This window comes from Pseudomyrmex gracilis, unplaced genomic scaffold (assembly GCF_002006095.1).
Source record: "Pseudomyrmex gracilis isolate BER0280 unplaced genomic scaffold, ASM200609v1 scaffold_210, whole genome shotgun sequence".
In the NCBI taxonomy this organism is placed as follows: Eukaryota; Metazoa; Arthropoda; class Insecta; order Hymenoptera; family Formicidae; genus Pseudomyrmex; species Pseudomyrmex gracilis.
This window is the reverse complement of record NW_018020794.1, coordinates 2010-22410: the sequence shown is the minus strand read 5'-3', so window position 1 is coordinate 22410 and position 20401 is coordinate 2010. Positions and strand designations below refer to the sequence as shown.

The 20401-nt window shown below is 34.2% G+C and overlaps 1 protein-coding gene across 1 annotated transcript in view; it reads right to left on the bottom strand.

Moving 5' to 3' along the window:
* Nucleotides 1-16355, bottom strand: part of LOC109858520 — a 59960-nt gene extending 43605 nt beyond the window's left edge. The window contains exons 1-5 of the mRNA XM_020435861.1: nt 16352-16355; nt 15823-15907; nt 15592-15744; nt 12307-12444; nt 199-404 (exon numbers count right to left, since the gene is read on the bottom strand). Of these exons, the coding sequence (XP_020291450.1) occupies nt 199-404; nt 12307-12444; nt 15592-15744; nt 15823-15907; nt 16352-16355 (586 nt within the window). The remainder of the gene's footprint in view (nt 1-198; nt 405-12306; nt 12445-15591; nt 15745-15822; nt 15908-16351) is intronic.
* Between the last annotated feature and the right edge of the window lie 4046 nt (nt 16356-20401).

The window sequence follows — 20401 nt, the reverse complement described above, 5'->3', positions numbered from 1 at the left end:
GGAAATTGCGCAAACACTTATAAGAGTCACGTAAATTCTCTCTATATACACATACACACACACATACACACATACCAGAGATCAAAGATCAGAGATCATTAGCGAACAGCGAATTATTAAGTGTCCAACTTTCTTAATTCAAGATTGTTGGTGTAGTCGCGTTTTTACAGATAATGATTTCAAAGATTTTTCACTTACCTACGCAGGGATTTACCCAAAGGAGCCGCTGCCAGCCCAAACATCCGTACATTTGGTTGATCTCACTGCCCTTGCAGACACAATTGGTATGGAGCTCGGTGCCTAGAATGCCCAGCATCGCTTTCCTGCATTCCGAGGTCGGTCCGGCGCATTTCTTTGTCACGCTGTCGACCGCGCAGTTCTGCTCGTAATATTCCAGTCTCGACCTGAAAAATAGGAAACAACTCACACGTGTACACAGGATATTAAACCTTTTAACAGGCACGACATATATTCGGAAAAAATATAATTTTATCAATACACACAGAAAACACAAAGACTCTCAGAAAAATTAATGAAAATATGTTTACGCTAAACATTATCGAACTATTTTCAAAATGTTAAACAAATACAAAAGCTAATGTTCATTTGTTAAGAGTTCACGAGCTAGTTAAAGGTAGAACGTCAATAAAATAATCCATCTGTAAATCAAGCAATATTTTGCTAAATAATTGGATGAATAAATTGACTTAATCGACAGATTGACTTTTGATGAGGAACAATTGATTTTTGAAAAGCGCGTGTCCGAAAGTATCTTTCTGGTGTGCGTCGATGATTACGAATAATTCTAACTATTAAATTGAATGTATCCGAACAATCTAATAATCGTTAGTAGCGTACTAGATGACCGAGAGAACCAATAATGGATAATTGCTGTGAGTGTGTTTTATATTCTCAATAATCATATAAAAACCGTTGATCTGACAATTGATTTGCACATATAATCCATATGTGTACGTCCAAAATAAAACGTGAGTGAATCCTATAGAAACGCGTTTCAATTAGATATGTATACAGCGCGTCAGGAATTCGAAGAGTAGGCGCGGGGATCGGAGGGCAAATGGGCCGTACGATTCGTACGGCGCTTGTTGGCAAGCAACCGCCCCGCTTTCCCTCCGATCCCGCGCCTACTCTTCGAATTCTTGACGCGCTGTGTACAGTCGGCGTCAATGAATCGTTTCGTAGCCCCGGGAGCTAGGGGTAAGAGAGACGGTATTCCCTAGGAGTAAGTACTGCCAACGGGCGCCGCACTAACTAACTGTAGCAGATTTCGATGAATTGACCAATTACAGTTAGGGAATACCGTCCCTCTTCTACCCCTAGCTCCCCGCGTCCACGAAACGATTCATTGACGCCGACTGTACTTTCATATATTATTTTGCACTACAATCATATCGAAATATAGTATATTTGGCGCATTTCAAATTTTCTGCACATAAGGAAAAAGGATACGATAAAAGAAAATTTAGCGTTGACATAAATTTTAATATCATCAGTCTCTGGATTATAATTATTTGTTTTGTTTTTTACACTCGTTAGAGTAATTCCGGTATATGCGCCGTATTCATTGAAAACTTAATTTATCAAGTATTATTTACAATGTTAAATAAACTACATTACAATAGAAACTTTATATGATCTTGTATGATAAAAAAAAATTACAAATACAAAATGCTTATTCTTTATATCTTTTTATTATAATTTAATTTAACCTTTAAGGGGATCCTAAACTGAATCTGTTTTATCGACTGAATTTACAGCGTATGGCGTCAGATCGTAGTGCTAATTCTTTAATATAAAAAGTTGTGCAGTTTGTACGTAAAAAACTAACTGCGTCCCGTTTTCGGAACAACATAAAGAACAATATAGAGCTCTCAGAAATGTTTTTAGAAGGTTAGTGTAAATAAATAGTGTGCGTGAAATGATGAGTAAATAGTGTGTGTATTCCAATATTGTTCTGAAAATATTCACGCACACTATTTATTCATACTAGGCTTCTAAACGCATTTCTGAGAGCTCTATATTGTTCTTTATGTTGTTCCGAAAACGGGACGCAGTTGGTTTTCTACGTACAAACTGCATAACTTTTTATATTAAGCAAATATTACTACAATCTGACGCCAAAAGCTGTAAACTCAGTCGGTAAATTGACGGAGTTCGACCGTCAGTTTAGGATCCCCTTAAGACCCACACTGGGTTACGCTAACCTAGGGCGATTTTCAAAAGCGTGCCTTTTTGAAACGTGAAGTAAGTAGGAATTCGGACCATAGAGATATAAGAGATAGAGTGCGGGAGCAAACTGAAAAAGCGATATTGAGTTAGAAAGAGAAAGATGCATAAAGGTCCTTTCTGTCCTTCTCTAATCGGTAGCCAACGCTGAGAGTGCTAGGCAAACGCAGAGCCCATTTTAGTACAAATCACTGTTTTATAACTGTTTTCTTTATAAATAGAAAGTTAAATAAATTGATTATAATATTTTTACAAAAGTAATAATAATAATAAGTGAAAGAGTGAAGAAATTCTACTACTATTGATGTCGCATGCGTCATTAGACAAGGACAAAGAGGGCTTATATGCATCTTTCTCTTTGTAAGCTTCTATCGCATCCACTTACGCGCTAGCATAGGACTCGCGCACTCTAGTCTTATATCTGTATGGTTCCAACTAGGGAGAGAGGGGAGGGAACTTTAAAGTTTCCTCTATTGATCCCTCTTTCGGCGCGATCAGTGCTTCTTCAGCAACCAAAGTACTTGATGAGAAAGTACGAATACAGGCAAAATTTACCTAGTGTGGGTTGTACGTGACAAAACCCAAACTAAAACATAAAAAACCGAAAATTGAAGAGGTAAGTAAAAGAGTGATTGTATTTTATTTCTAATAATTTTTTATGCATGGGATATGCATTGGAAATAAACAAAAAAATATACTCACATATGTTATTTTTCTATATAAAGTGTTTTTTCATGAAATATGTAATTTCGTAATAGACGCTTGGCTTTGTACTTTGTATGTTCAATTGTAGAGATAATTTACAACTGTTGAATATATTGTTTTTGTAAATGTAAATATCCTGCATATTCGATGAAGTTATAAAATTAAAAACTATAATAATATAGTTAATTATTGTATACTTTATATTTAAGAAAAAAATTAATTGAAAAATTAGTTGAATCTATCCAAAGATAATAAGCTGCAAAAGTTTCTGAGTTACATTAATCCATTTCCGATAAGTTTAAAAATAGAATTTGTTTAGCTTTTTGAAATGAATCAAAAAACGGATTAAAGCATCTTAAAGTATAATATTTTAGCTTCACATTGACCACCTTACGAAGTAGTTTATCTTTTTTTTTACAAAAATACAGCTGTTTGAAAAAAAATAAATGTTTTGAAAACTTTTCAAAGTATTTTTTATTTATTGCAAACTATCTTGTTTCCTATACCAAATTAATATTTTTGGCTGATATCATCATAATTTTGAGTCTTTTCCCTTGAAATTAAAAAAAAAAGCGTTTAAATTGGTTGAATCTAACCAAAGATATGGACCTGAGAAACTTACCGAGTTACACTAACCTAGTGTGAGTTGTACGGGAAAAAAACGAAGTGTGGGTACTGAGGGTTAATCAATTTTTCTATGTTACTAATGTTATAATATGCTTACACTCTTTTATTCTGTTGTATGTACAGTAAGGAGCATACCTGAACTAATGGTAAAAAATTTTTGGTAAATCATTATTTATTGCTGCAAATAATACGTGATACAAAAAATAAGTTTTGTATATATATACAGGGTGTCCCAGAATTGGTTTAACATCTCTCGTAGACAGGTAGAAGGAATAAAACTGAGGTGAAAAGTCCTATACCATTTTGCTAGATTCGCAATAGTTACCGAGATTTTAATTAACAAAGATCCGCGAATAAGNTGCATCGGGCTGTCTTACGCGCGTAAGACTGCCCGCCGCGCTTCGCGCGCTAACGGTGTTACCCATAGCGACATATGGGAGGAGCTAATATAACAACATATACTATAACATATACATATTAAAATGTAATTGTGTGAAGCGCGCCGGGCTTCACACAATTACGCGCGTAAGACAGCCCGATGCACGCTTATTCGCGGATCTTTGTTAACTAAAATCTCGGTAACTATTGCAAATCTAGCAAAATGGTATAGGACTTTTCACCTCAGTTTTATTCCTTCTACCTGTCTACGAGAGATGTTAAACCAATTCTGGGACACCCTGTATATATATATATATTAGTTTTATATTAGCTTATGTAAGATACTTTTACGGATTTGAAAGAGCATTTTGTTTAAATATAATAAAGAAAAATAGTTGACTCAGTTTTGCACCAGTTTATAAATGGAATGTTTACATCAAATGTTCTAGCAACATGTTTACATCTAGCCGTTCCATATCTTTATATTATATAACTTTACGTCTTAGCATTCAGTTCTTCGCAGTCAGCCACATGAAAAGACACACGAATAAAATATGAATATATATATAATAAATATGAAGCCAATTTCTTTAAATTGTATTTTAAAAATTACTTCTCTACCTAATACGGTTTGTCAACGCGTCAAGTTGCAGAAAAATGTAGTGTTAGTCAATCAACAGTCCAAAGAATAAGAAAAAAATATTGTAAAAATAAATTATCGAAAATTGGAGGAAGACCCAAAATATCATCACCGCAAGAAACGAAGAATTGTACATTATATCACATTTGGTGAAGCTTTAAGTGCCAGTATGGCTGCAGAATTATTCAGAGAAGACACAAATATACGCATAAGCAAGTGGACAGCTTGAAAGTCTCTTAAAAAAGCTGATCTTAAAAGTATTAAGAAAATAAAGAAGCCAATGTTATCAAAGAAGAATATTAAACTTTGAAATTTGCCAAAAACTATCAAAACTGGACAATTGCTGAATGGGAACGAGTCATTTGGTCAGATGAAACAAAACTTAAGGACGTTCTCCGACTACAGTGGTTAGCAACCTAAATACAGTGGTTAGCAACCTAAAATATCTCTTCTCATGAGTAAGTTTGTACTGCTGTAACAAAGTTAAGTTGAGCTATTCAAAGTATTGTGGACAAAGTATTAAGAATAAATAACATAATAAATACTATCAAATTTTGAATGTGATGCAAAACCGAGTCAATCTATTTTTGTTGCTATTAATAAATAAAAAGACATTAATTGTTAGAACAACTTATGTTATTTCTAACTGTGACAGAAATATATGTAATGTTTAATTTTTTGTATTTATTAGTGTTCTTAACACTAAATAATGATTTATACAAAACTTGTGGTTATTAGTTCAGTTATGCTCTTTACTGTATAATGAGTTTTAAGAGAGCTATTTCAAAGCGTGGGAATAAATATACACTTTTTCTCTCTCTGTCTTTTTCTCTTTTTCACGATATAGCAGCTACATTCCACACAATCATTATAAAAAAACAAATTAAAAAAATAGAGACACCTCAAAACGCGTCGAAGCTCAAAGCGCGCAGCAGCACCCATAGCATGCAGCAATCGCCCGTGAATGTGCTTCTAAATGGCAAAATTAAAAATGGATTCGTTTGCCCTCGGCAATAAATCAATTAAAACGCTGAATCGAGCCGCGTGTGCGTGCGCGCGTGTTCTAATTTAATCGATTGGCGAGGCGCGTGCATTGCTCTCTCGCGCGCACCGATTGCGTACTTCCTTCTCACCCGTTTTAATCCACCGTCATTTGAGCCGCTTTTTTATACATATTTATTAGCGCAAAGCGGCTTTTGTTCTTGGATAAAAAATGCTTTGATTTACAATGTCAGACATTTTATTCATTAAACTAATCTCAATAATATTCTTCGCGCCACTTACAAGTAAAAAATTGAAAATGCGAATGTGTTTTATTGCCGTTTAGCATTTTTCGTAAGATAAGCAGTGATAATTAGATGTTGTAAAAGAGAGAGAGACCGGAACACAAAGTGACATCCAAAATAAGTTTAAAAAAAGCAAAATTATAGAATATTTTATAATAGTCACTTCCTTTGGCTTTAAGAAAAAACCATATCTTTGTACAAAAAAGAATTAATACTAAACTCGATCATATTACTTTACTCCATAGTCAAAGTTGATTGTCACATGACTTTTATACAAAGAAATTATAAAGTGAATAATTTCTGTTTTTATGTTTTACAGTTAGTGAAATCATATGTCATTATAAATCAAGTATAACTACTTACAAAAAATATTAATAATTATGTATATATTAACCAATTTTTATAAACGCTTATTAAATAAGCTCTATTGATTCAATCTTTTGGACATAGATAATATTTTAATGTAAAAAAATTTAATGATTTTTAGATATGTTGTAATTGTTTGAGGTACTATGTAGGAACGGCGATTATTATTTTCACGCGTATATTCATAGTGTGACTACTAATTGTGTATCTCATTTACATCAACTTATCCCAAACATTCATTATTAACCCTTTGAGTGCTATGGGCGCACATATGCGTCCAGCAAAAGTCATCGATGATTATATAATCATCCATGATTATATAATCCTTCTTATGATTTGTTTAATTTTCTGATTATGAATGTGTCATACACCGTCAACAAGATCCATACTGCGCGAAAAAGTATTCAGTCCCCGGCGATCATCAGCGTCAGCCGCGCGCCGTCCGTACGAGCTGCATAGACCGCGAGTATTCAGTACTCAAAGGGTTAATAAAGGATATTATAAACTACAATATGTTGCAACAATGGTTAAATATATATGAGCTGCTCATTTGCCAAATCGATTAACTCCACAAAATAAAAAGTAGAGAAATTTGATAAAGTAATATGTGTATTCTTTTTTAAAATTCTTTTTATAAAATTTAAATTTAAATAAACAATGTAGAATTACAAGCGTACCTTTACTACTACTTTTACCTAACCATATGTAAAATGCATAAAATAATTTATCTTTGGAATAATCATTATTATTTTTACGTTTTCCGCATGACTAAAAGAGTTAATCGATTTGGCAAATAAAAATTAAAAATTCGATTTCTCTTATCATCATACTCAGTTTAGACGACGACTTTGACTCGACAACATCTATTTATAATTTGATAACATCTTTTAAATTATTATACTCGTCGTCTTATTTGTGATGGTGATTATAGATTGGTACGTTGCAATTTTATTTTTAATTTTAGTTTTGTATTTTACACGACATCAAATAATTCTCTATGTTACCAATTTTGTTATTACACAGAACACTGATGAAGACTAAAAATGTATAGTCGAAACGTCTGTAATAATTTTTTCAAAATATAACACATCTGCATATCATCTAGCAAATTGTTCAGTAACGCCTCTTTCCTGGATACCAAAAATTAAAAAAATAATTAATACCATTAAATTCACTTTCAAAAACATTTTTACTTACAGAAAAGGTTCATTGTCATACATTGTTTATAATTAAAGAGGTTTAGAAAAAATCAACAATAAATGTTCTGTTATTATTACAATTATTATTATTAGTTTTATTACTATGGTTAGGTTTAAGTATTGATATTAAAACTATCAATATAAATAAATAATATCTTCTTTGTCAGACATATTATTGTGACAGATGATGTGAGCGTTGCGAACGGCAAGTGGAAAGTATCCGTTGTATTATAATATCCGACGACAACAAATGAATCAACAAATGAATACATATTGTATGATTGTACATAACTGACAACATAAAAAAACATACAAATATTTTTGTAAAACAATCTTTAGCAAGGCCAAAACAGTTATAAATAACTTTTAAAAATTTCACTTTTTTATGACGGTAAAGAATTTACCGTTATTGTCGAATATATACTAGCACATTAAAAAATTACTTATCTAAAGTGAACCTTCGTATAAGTGCTTGAATTGCATTATTGCAATGATTTGTATTTATATTTTTATTCTAAGAATATAGAGTTAATCATATTAGCTTCTGAAATAAATTGTTTATTCTTTTACAATAAAAACATTTTTGTTATTTTGTGGTGTTAAGCCTAATCATTAAAAAAATTTATTTTAAATATAAAATGTTAAGCATCAATCAAGTGCTATAGCATTAAAAATTAAAAACATTTAAAAACATTTAAAAAGTGAAGTTAATCACTTTGACCTGTGAACGACTCATATAAAAAAATTATTTAAACCTATCATATTTTTTATATTTAATCTTTTAGTGCCAAATATAGGTCTCTGAGACCTACCTAAATGTTTTAAACCGGTGTCTCTATTAGATATTAATTTAGCGCGACATCTGAAGACTATGAAAAAAAACTTCAGGGCTTTAGACATTGGTAGAAGTCGTTGACAGCATCCTTTGTTTAATAACTTTGCATAATTTGAATTTTGAAGAAAAGAATCTGAGAGATCCAAGTCTAGACCAAACGTTAGCCTTTCGAAAAGTAAGTAAATTTTTTCAGTTTGAGCACTTCTAATATATTAAAAAATTGTTGTTTCTTTCATAATTTTATCAAAATATATGTACATTTATAGCAATCTATTAGGTCATGGCGCGCCGAAACGTTTCACATGTTTCTTTGAAACTACTAGAGATTTTTTCAATTTGTTTTTTTTTTTTATCAACGCAGAATCGTTAAATGTTCTATTTCAAAAAAAAGAATATGTCTAAATATTGATTTGTTGCTAAAATATTGTATATCAAATTTGGGCGCTAGAAAAATGCATTCTTCAAATAACATCCCAAAAAACCCATTGTAAAAATGTTTTTAAGTTTGCAATTTTTAAAAAACACTTTTGTCTCTGAAAGTACAAATCCATACAAAATCGCGTTGGAATTTTGTACAAATCTTAATTACACAAAAAGTTATGAATTTTTACACAAAAAGCCTTCTTTTCGAAAAAAACTTGTCAGGCTTTTCTTTAAACGCTTATATCTTCAAAACTACTGGAGAATTTTTTAATCTGTTTCTTTTGATTGATGAAGAATTGTTCAATCTTTTGATTCAAAAAAAGAAATTGAAAAAATATTGATTTTGTGCGGAGATATTTGAACTTAAAGACGCGTGGATCTTGCATCTCGTATATGAAGAATCCCAAATACCTTCCCAAACTAATTAAAATCTAACATCCTATATGATTTGAAGAATTGAAATCTCAATCAAAAAATTCACTTGTAAAAATTTACTTGTGAACGTACATATATTCATATATACATGCATATTTCCCCATAAATATTCTGCAATCAACTCTTATAATCTTATATATTTTGTAGAATTTTCAAAGAGACTAAAAATTTAATTGTTAATAAAAATTAAATTTTAAAAAATAATAAATGTACAAAACGGCATCAAATGTAAAACAGAGAATTGCTTCAAAGAAAAAATATATAGAGAGAAAACGGAAATTGACCTAGCTTAAAGCACGAAATGCGCTTAATAATAAACAAAAAGCCAAAAAAAATAAACATGAAGTATTATTTATATCACAAAAAAATAACTATTGTCGATCTGCCAAAAAATTTACAGACAAACTTTTTATGAATCTCCCTATCTCTAAAAAAAAACAAAAAAACAGATGAAACTTACGAGATTTAAAAAGTCGCTGGTATAAAGACTCTAAAACTTTTTACAAATACTAAATCAAGTAATAAAATTTTTACTTCTTTTGTTTTTTAAAAAAACATTGAGTGAGACGACGGAGTAGCGTGATCAGAAAAAAACAAACTACTAAAAGTTTATTGCCAGCATTGGGCAAAGAGAACGGATGATGTGAACGTCGAGAAAAAGTAATAAATACCTTTTTTTTCTTTCTCGCAAAATCAGAGTTATCTGAAATGGAATGATTGCCGACGATTGACAATCCCAAATTTTAATGATTAACAAATGAGAGTTCAACCTCACTCCTGGCGGGAAAAAGGCCCCGAATCGGTTATTCCAAAGAGCTTTAGCTTTGAAGAGCTTTAGAAGCTCTCTGTCTGTGTCAGAATCATTTCCAGAAAGCAAATGCCGACTTTAGAATAGTCACCAGAAAGCCATCTTCCAAGTGTCGACTCCGAGTAGTTGGCAAATGTATACTAATGTATAGTGCCACCTACAATTCAATAGATTAAGCCAATCTGAACAGAAAAGTCATATACCAATTTGCAAAATTTGCAATAGTTATTGAGTGATTAGTTACTATATGTGACCCAATGAGCGCGTGAAAAGTGATGGTCCGAATTTTGTAGGCGTGTATGCTTTTCAGTTGTTAAGAAAACTGGCTTACTTTATGTAATGTCTTAACAGCAAGAAGCGGAGCAAACAAGAGAGTGGTACAGCTTCTTGCGATCAGCTGATTTTTACAACTGAAAATCATACATGCCTACAGATTTTAGACCATCGTTTCCTACGTGCTCATTGGGTCACATGTATTAATTAATTACTCAATAACTATTGCAAATTATGCAAAATGGTACATGACTTTTCTGTTTAGATTGACTTATTTTCACACTTCGACTATGTCAACATTTTTCAGACACCCTGTATATACAGGATGATAACAAAATTTATAAGATCGATATTTAAGATTTCTTGAGAGTTTCGATTATAACTTCCAGCTACATATTATCCAGCTTCAGGCAACGGATTGATCGGAAATTAGACAGATATCAATAATGCATCGCCGACTTGCGCAAGCAGAAGCTCACTAAAACTGAGTTGTACCAATAGTTTGAGGTGACTGATTTCGACTTCTCTCTCTCTCTCTCTCTCTCTCTCTCTCTCTCTCTCTCTCTCTCTCTCTCTCTCTCTCTTCTTCCAAATCGCAGTCCTAAACTACGGCGGATCGAGACGGAGAGTGGAATTCAATTAACTCGGAATAGCGCTAATCGACATTGATGTAGTCCACAACCATCAAGGTCTTAAATATTTATCGTATTATCAAGTATTATCAAGCGACACTTTACCAATCTTAATCTACAATAATAGATTTTTTGACTCAAAAACTACTTACAATATCAAAACATGATAAATGCATAGTGAATTATGATTATCATTAATTATTCAGTTATTACACTCAATATCTTGCGTATAAAAAATTCATATATTTATACAAAGAATTTTCTACTGTGTAATTGTCGATAGTCTTTACACTTCACTTTTACTATCACTGAGAAAAAAAAGTCAGCAGAAAGTATAGAAGCTGAAAGTTTTCTGACTGATCTTTTTCTGGCAGTTCTTCTTCTGATTAAGATGCCTTCTCAAGCTTGAATTCTTATCGAGATAGCACTATATGTAATTTTTTCCGCGTAGAATTTAATGAGTAAACTTGCTAAGCTACTTTTGCGCGAGAGATGTTCCGCTCAAGAAGCTATTATAACTCGCGACGTATCCAGAACTGCTTTACGTCGCGCACAAGATAAATTTTGTCTCTCTCTCTCTCTCTCTCTCTCTCTCTCTCTCTCTCTCTCTCTCTCTCTTCTCACAGAATTTTCCACAAAATTCCTCTCGCTGCAAAAGCAAAGATAGTCGACGCGATGTAACGAAAAGAAAATTGATACGTAAATAGTAATGTCCAATTAGAATGACGCGATCTTATCTCGCCGAGCAAACAGACGAGGAGCACCCGATTAAACACCGCAAACACGTCGTCCGTTATTTTTTCTCGCGGTTTCACCGGAACTTTTTCAATTTTAAAGTTAAATCGCGATTCAACAAGATTTATCCGCGCGCTAATGCAATATTTCCTTAGCCAGGAGGACATTCGTCGGAGAGAACCGGGCACGACTATAAGGAGCGAAACACGACGTGTTCACACAGAATTACGTGTGCAATATACGCGAGAGTTAAGATAAATCTGATAAAAAAAAACCTTTTATTTTACAGGTGATTTTTGAATTGTCAAATAAAACTTTATTTGAATCTTTTGGTTTATTTTTAATTATATACTGTTTAAAAAAAATAAGATCTTGAGGCTAATTTTTTTTATAGCGTTTTTGATTAGTGGATTTAATTTCTTCCAATTAATGACGTGAATTTGGCAAATCGATCAATCACATTTTGCTTTACTTTTTTAAGTGACGTTATTAATAAAATTCCTATTAGTATTAATATTTGCGTTTTCTGTTTATATTTATTAATATTACAAACAATAGAATATATATTGCACGCGTATTTTTTCCATTTTCTTTTCGCTGTACATCTTTTGCCAGTTGTGCATACAGCTCGTCGTGACGCGCAGATAATTCATGGAGAAACATGCCAGTTTTTCAAAAATGCGAATACGGGCGAGCGCATATAATGCACTTTCTCACCTGCAGGTTTTGTTCTCTTTGCAAGTCTGAGCCAGTTTGTGACACGCCGGCGTTTCGGCGTCGCTTATGCGCACCGCGCACCTCGGATGCATTTTCTCCTTCGCCATTATGCACTCGTCCTTTTTGCCGTCTGTTTTCCTGCAGCACGAAAAAAAGTATAGAGCAAATAGTAAGATTCGGAAAATTTATAAATTTTTCAAAGCGCGCTACAATTTTTGAAGAGAAATCTTGACAAAGAAAAGTTTTCACGATCTCTTGCAAAATATCCAAAAAACTAATTCATAATTAATAAATAATTATCGTAGGTATGAATATAATACGCGAAACTTAGAAAATATTTTTATGTTTATTTCTTGTGTGACAAATTCGAAAACTTCTACTAAATAGTAATTGCTAAATTATGAATCTTAGTTTAATTTATTTCTCCTCTTCAAAAAATATCATTGATATCTCAGAAAGATATAAATAAAACAAACAACATTGTGATATTAATAAAGATGATGTTAATAAAGAAAAATAGCTTCTAATGGACTATAAAACACCCGTCGCGAACAAGAGTCGAAGCGTAGTAAAATTAACATAATGCTGAAAAATGTAAGTAATACTTTACATAATAGTATTGTCAAAGAACAGGTTTTACTCGATGAATTACTACAGTAAAATAACAGAATTAACACACGAGAAAAAAGAATTTGATTTTTATTTCGTAGAAATTTGTATTTTGATGCATTAAAAATTTAATATTTTGTGTAGAATATTTTCCGTTGTGAAATAATAATATCAACGCGCGCAATAATTACGGCGTGGTAAAAGAAGAGGAATATTGAATTTGCGCGCGGCGCGTATTGTTTGGTCAGCGTTAAACAGAAGCGAGGTTTTATTCAGCCGTGTTTTCCTATTCGTCGTTTGGTTCTTATTTCGAGACGGACGTTTTAACAAAAGAAGAACTCGATGAAACAGACTATTGCGAGAACTCGAAGTATAAAAGTAAGAAGCGAGAGCGGAAAGTTTCCGCATTGTTTTGTGGCCAAAAGCCACTTAAAAGTTAAAGGAGCCTCTTTAGAAAGGACGAGCCTCCTCCGGATTCATACTGCCGTGCAGAAAAGATATTAGGTCTACCTCGAAAATTTTGTCGAAGTCGTCATCGCAATATTTGTCCCGCATTACTTTTCGCGAAAATTTCATCAACTTTACTTAATTGACTTAAAAAACAAAACACTCATTTAATTTCTTCAGACTGACTATTTCTTAAGATGCCATCAAGTGCAAAATATCGTATTAAAGAATTTATATTATTTGCGGTAAAAAAGAATTAGATCGCGTCGGCAATTGTTCTTGGAAAGAAAAGCTTATTTGATTCTTACAAACTATTTACTTTTGAAATGTAATTATCGCGTGTGTAAAATATAACAGGTATGTATATTTTGTTCGAACGATTTATATTTTGCAGTAAAAAGGAAGATTGTATCAATAATTGCATTGTTTCGAGGTGAATAACGATTATACGGCATTGTTTAGCAGCTGAGAAGATAATTTGGGTAGTCGCGCGAATCCTGTTACTTCCTCATTAATTTCCACGACTCGAGCTTGCGTTAAAGCCTTTGTTTGCTCTTCGCGCAAAGTTGCACACATACTGACGTAAATTAACTTCATTCTCACCATACGTTTCTCATCTCATCGTTTCCTTTCAAAGTAATTATATTCTAGAAGAAGAATTTGTTTCCTTAGTGCGGTAATGACATCGCAGTGCATGTAACTATATAGCACGCAGAAAACTCATTAGCGCGTAAAAAACGTGAAACCACTCTTCTTTTATCTCAAATTACAAAACTAAAATTTTTTCACGAACTTTGGCTTCAAAACTAGAGGTAACGAAAGACTCTGTGTATTATAATAGTTAACGTAAACTATGTAACTACGTAAAACCTCATTAGCGCACATAAAAAGAAAAAAAAAAAACTTTTTACGTCTAATATCGCAACATTTTCTTCTGCGAACTTCGGCTTTAAAATTGTAAGTAACAAAAAGACGTTTTGCGTTCGTTACTATGTGTCTGTACGTTATTGTTGGAAACATGGCATTTACTAAAGACGACATTGTATTTATAAAAAATAAAACGTCGAGTTCATTCCATATCAACGAGGACGAGAATTTCCGACTTGTTCTTACGCGGACAGTTTACACGGAAGTTTTACTTTATCATTACGTTGTCATTATCATGCTCTACAGCATGTAAAATTCTACTTTGTTGTAATTGAGCAACTCTTTGTTTGCTTTATTCATTTTTGCAATACCGAATCGCGCTTATCTATGTTCGACGTTTAACAGAATGATGGTTCAAACTGCGTCGGAGAGATACATCAAGAACGTGATCTGGCGTTTCTGTCAGTTAAACGCGTCTTTTTTTTCGGCCTATCCGGCCGCGGTTTCGCGTAACCGGATACGACGATGCAGCCTGCGCGAAGCGCAGTCAGTCGAGCTCCGGCGTGCGCATCGCGCATAACCGAGCAATAAAGCTGTGGACTTGCAACTGCACAAATCTCGCAAATTTTTTTGCCGCATAATTAAAATGCAAGAGTTTATTCTACGCGTCACGCGTCTTTCAATTAATTCGCAATTTAATTTACAACAGCGAATGTTCGCTGATTCGTCGTTTTGCGCGCGCGCAGGTGCGCCGCCACTCGGTATTACAATGTAATCTGTTATTAATTCACGTGGCGCGACGCGCATTGTGACGTGTGCTAGTATTGTAACGCGTCTTTTCCGCAACAATAGACGGCCAATTAAACATTTAGCGTTCAGTGAAACGCGCTGGAAAAACGCGGTCGATGATATTGTTACACTTTGACGCAAAAATCTAGTTTTTCTGTCCAAAACCCGGATGTCGTTAGCGAGAGAAACTCGAAACGCGCGCGGTTCTTTTGCTTACATCTGCGAAACGAGGCCGAACTAGTTTGCAATGAAAAGCAAATAAAAAAAAAAAAGAAAAAAGAAAAGAAAAACAATTTTTAGAATTATATAAATTATATATATAAATTTTAATAATTTAACACTAATGAGAGATACAGAATATAATCGTATAATAATAAAGTAATAAGTTTATCGTTTTTTTGTAAAACAATATTGTTTCAAATAAAATTAGTATAAATTGTCAAAAGTTCAAAGTTTTCTACACAGAAAAAACAAATTTTAAAAACGTATACATTTGATGATACCTACAACCGATTTTTCGCGATTGATTTACCGAAGTTGTAAATGAGAGGTCGCTTTGTGTATTTGACAAACCTGCAGAGGCAAAAGGCAATTTCCACGGAATGTTTGTGGTTGGCGTTCTCGTAGAAGTGTTGCAATGCGTCCAGACACGCGTTTCGCGCGCACATCGTCGGATCGCAGTGGTTCAGAACAGGTTGCAACAAGTTTCTACAATCCGGATCATTTCTGCACATAGAAAAAAAGACGTTTTCTGTGTAGCCTCATTGTTTGGAGTAATTGGTCGATTAATGCGCGAGAACTTACTTGCAGGCCGTGTAAGCGAGATGACATGTGCTTGGCGGCAACTTTTCCGGTTGATAGACCTTCTCGATGGTAGTCGCGGGAGACGCTGTTAAACAGATGAGATACACTTACTAATCAAAAAGACGAAATATAACGAGATCCGTACGTTTATAGTCAGTGATATGACTTTTCTTTTGATTTGCGCAGAAAGTAAAAAAAATATATATAATCTTATATGGTTATTTTTTTTTTTTCAAAATATTATTGTAGAAAAATGTTCAATTTAAATAAGCTTAGTATCCCAAAGACAGTATGAAAGATATAATAATGTGACTAATTTGATATTTGATGCTTTCGTGGTGTGTTGTATTAACATTCGAAAATGTTTTTCGGGTTCGAACCGCGTTAGTGTCATTTTTATACCGACGTTTCGTGAACATTTTCATATCGCTGATACTCATGTATCAAGCTGCTCTTGAAACCCTGATGAGGTAAGCTGAAATGTTAACAAAAAACGTCGGTATAAAAATGACACTAACGCGATTCAAACCCATCTTCGAGTGTGATTAATTCTCAAGAAGGGTAAATATATATGATCATCCAACATACGCGTGTCTTACTTTGGATTTACACACATTGCTCAAATATGCGTGGGAAAATAGCGAAATAAAAGTCTCATTATGACAGCAAAACTTTTCCAATTAGCGCCATGTAATGCAGCTGTATATCGCGGTCGCATTTGATAAATTGTGAAAAGCATCGTTTATCATCGTGATATGTCAACCATTGTGCGCGCTACGCGAAGGTAGGTAGGTACCTTGCGGCGCAAATTGAAACGCGAACCACTATCGTCGATTGTAACGTCGTGCGACGTGTGCAGCGCACACTCATGGAAAGATCGACATCAGCATGGTTAAACATAGCGGCCCCGGCGAGCACTACCTGCTTCTATCTGTAATGCACTATTTACATTGCCACTAGGGAGACCCACTTTTCTCACCGATGGACACAAATAAATAATAAATCATCAACGTCGCGTATATATGTGCGTCCGCACGCGTTGCTGAAGCGATTCTAATCGCTTTTACGTTATTTCCAACTCCGTAAGAATCGCAAATATAAAATCAGGACAAATAAACTCACTTTGTCGGTTTTAAGTGATTAACATTTTTATAAACGTTGAATCAATCAAACAAAACTGTGTAAACAATCTTTTCATTCAAACGCAATAACTATACCGATTCTAAAACTATAAGCAAACCGATTAACGGATTCCTGACCGATTGTTAAAAGTCCATTTTAGATAAAAATATTTACTACAAAAAAGTAAATTAATATATTTGAAATATATTTTCGCGATAAAAAGCGTGATTGTATAAATCTCTGGTGGAGTTTCTGGCTCCACCGGATAACAGGCTCACATTCGACAAGTGATTGTCAGGCGGGGAAGAGGATAGTTATCCGCCCGATGACGAATGATCGCTATCATTAACCAACATCCTCTGTTCGATTGATGGACTGCGGCGACGGGGTTAACGATAGCGGAGGAAAAGCCGGTGAATATCGAGAGGAAGGAGAGCGAAGTTCTATCTTTTCGGTCGCACAAACGGAGGAAAAAAAAAGAGACGAAAATTCCCCATGAGAAAAGACTGCCCCACCAGATGACTAGCCATAAGTCAACCACCATGAAGAGCGTGGTTTCGACGCACTTTATTAAGACAAACGAGCGCCGGCCAACCCCTCGCGGCGCTTCGAAGACCGGTTTTAATCGTATCTCTGAATTGTTGGCGGATAGAAAGTATTTCTATATGTTTATGTATACATATATTTGCATGTGTATGTGTGTTTGTTTTGATATTCAAGAGAAAAAATTCAGGCTATTCTTCAGGGTCTCGACAATCAAAAATTTTAATAAATCTACTACATTAAATTGCCAAAACTAATACAAAAAAAAAAAAAAAAAAATAGAAATAAAACACTCTCCGTTTTATCTATGTCGAATTAATAAAAATCGCGGAGACATACTGAATTATTGGATAGCCAAGTGTGACCCAGATTGAAACATCTGCAAATATTATCAGAACGTAGCTCGAGAACGCGCATCAAGTGTTTCCGATAGAATATCAATATCGCGAGTTCCGGATCCCGCGCGTTGCGGGAAGATTGCCGGATCTCCGATTTGCCCCGAATGAAACAAGGGCAATTCCGCGCGGAGATAATTGGAATTTGTATTGTAGCGGCTCTTCGAGATCGATGCCAGGGCACGGGAAATATATATCGCTGCTCCTCCGTCAGGTGAGGACCTTTTCGAGTGACATCAGGTGCGCGGATGCAGAAACTCGCTCGACGAGTCGTTAGACTCCCGAACGAACAAGATCGTTTCTCCCGTGGAGAATGGATCCAGACTAAAACGCTGCGGATGAAACACATGCTCGTTTCGCGCTCCAGCACTTAGGGCAACAGTGTCGAAAATAGCCTTTTTGTGCGTCAAATGTGAAGAATCTGTGTGCGTGGAAATAAAAGATTCTTTTGTTGATGGATTTTTGTTGTGATGGATTTTGAATATAAATCTTGCTGATATTTGTAATCAAAAAAACAAAAATTTCAATCAAGATCAAACAGTCACATATCACATTGACACTCGTAACATCAAGAATGTAAAATCAATCAGTTTTCTGACCGATTCTGATTGATTCGTATTCCACTAACGTCGGTAATGAGATTTTTAGCCTTAGGACGAAATAACTCGCGTAAATGATTTTTATGATATCACGAAATAAATTTTGTTTGAATTCTCGTCGGATTTGCAAAAGCCGAGCGCTATCAGTCAGACTCGTCAGAACACGGGACGATGAAATGTGACAGAAGCCTGTCAGAACGTCTCAAATCTCGGCAAAACATGGCTCGCGATTCATATCCGTGTTCTCGCGTAACTTCCATTAAATTTTGCCTTCCGTTATCAAATCTCAGAAATAAACGGAATCCGAATGTGCGTGATTTTGTGGCATGACTGACGAGACTTACGAGTTCAACGTCGTCGATCTATTCATTTCATATTCAACGACGTTAAAACATTGCGCGACAAGAATTCGCTTTTTAGGAGAAATCGCGACTCGCTCGATGTAATTCGCGAAATTCAAAGTCGCTAATTCACGCTCGTGAATACTTTCGCCTGGCGAAAATACATAATAAAAAAAAAAGATTGGCTGAAAATTACAACAAATTCCAAGCGCAAACTTTTTCTCATCGAGAGTACAAAATGTCACATCATACGGCTATTCTCCGCGCGAGTTTAGCAAGCGACTCAATCAGAGATGACCGGAAAGCTCGCGTTATGCAAGCGCGGCTTTTGGATTTAAATGTTTACTACTGTAAAAATTAAATAAGTTGCCGAGATAAGTCATATCTGAATGTAACCTTTAATTGTGTAGAATATCTCGTTTTTGAAAGAAGCGCGCGTGCTTGTATTCACAGACGGTTTTTTGTCAATTTAAATACACCAGTCATTTGATAATTTATTTAGCCATATTTGATTGAAGAAGTTTGAATTAAAACGGATGAATAAAATTTCACTCATTTACTCTGACATGTGCAACTTTATAAATTTTAAACTAAGAAATATAAATCCGGTCATAAAAGCCGTTCGCAGGATGTTGTGCTGAAATATGCGTGTATATATATATACGTGTTCATGTAAATTTTTACGCATGAGTTTTTGAATTAAAATTCCAATTTTTATGATTATATAGAATGCTAGATTTGCATCACATATATGAGAGATCCCGCATACCTCCCTAACTAATTTTTAAAATATTGCAAAAAAAAACTCCTCGGCCAAGAGGAGCCATGTGCTTCGGTGGCCGAATAAGAAAGGCGACGGCTCGGAAAGTCGGAGATTCCAGGTTCGACTCCTGGCCGAGGAGATTTTTTCGCAATATTTCAAAAATTAGTTAAAAGGGTATACGGGATCTCTTATATATGTGATGCAAATCTAGCATCCTATATGATTATAAGAATTGAAATTTCAATTCAAAAACTCATGTGTCAAAATTTACATGTGAACACGTATATATACATATATATACACGCATATTTCCGCACAACATCCTGCGAACGGCTCTTATAACCGGATTTATATATCTCAGTTTTTAGAAACTCCAGAGTCTGAATGATTCATTCTTTATTAATTTTCTTTTTTTCATTCTTTATAAATTTTTATTAATTTCTTTGATACGCGAATATAATTGTAGTATTTAACCACCGTGCAAAGAAAAAAAGAATAATCTTATATCCATTTTATTTAGAATTATTCCTCATAACGCTGTTTATACATATAATTGAAAGATCAAACGAGCCCGCCGAAGGCGGGCGAAGTTTGATCGAAATTATATGAAGTGTCTCGTTCGAAGATGATAGTATTGTAGTCATGCTTGTCATGCCTTACATCACAACGTTTAGCGCCTAATATAAAGGAAACGGAAGCACTCCGTGCTGCCCTCTCGCGACTTTCCTTAAGCCCGGTTCATATTGTTTTGTTGGAAGAAATGAAAACATTATCACCGAGATTGAAGATGATAGTGGGCCTTCATTATCGTACTTT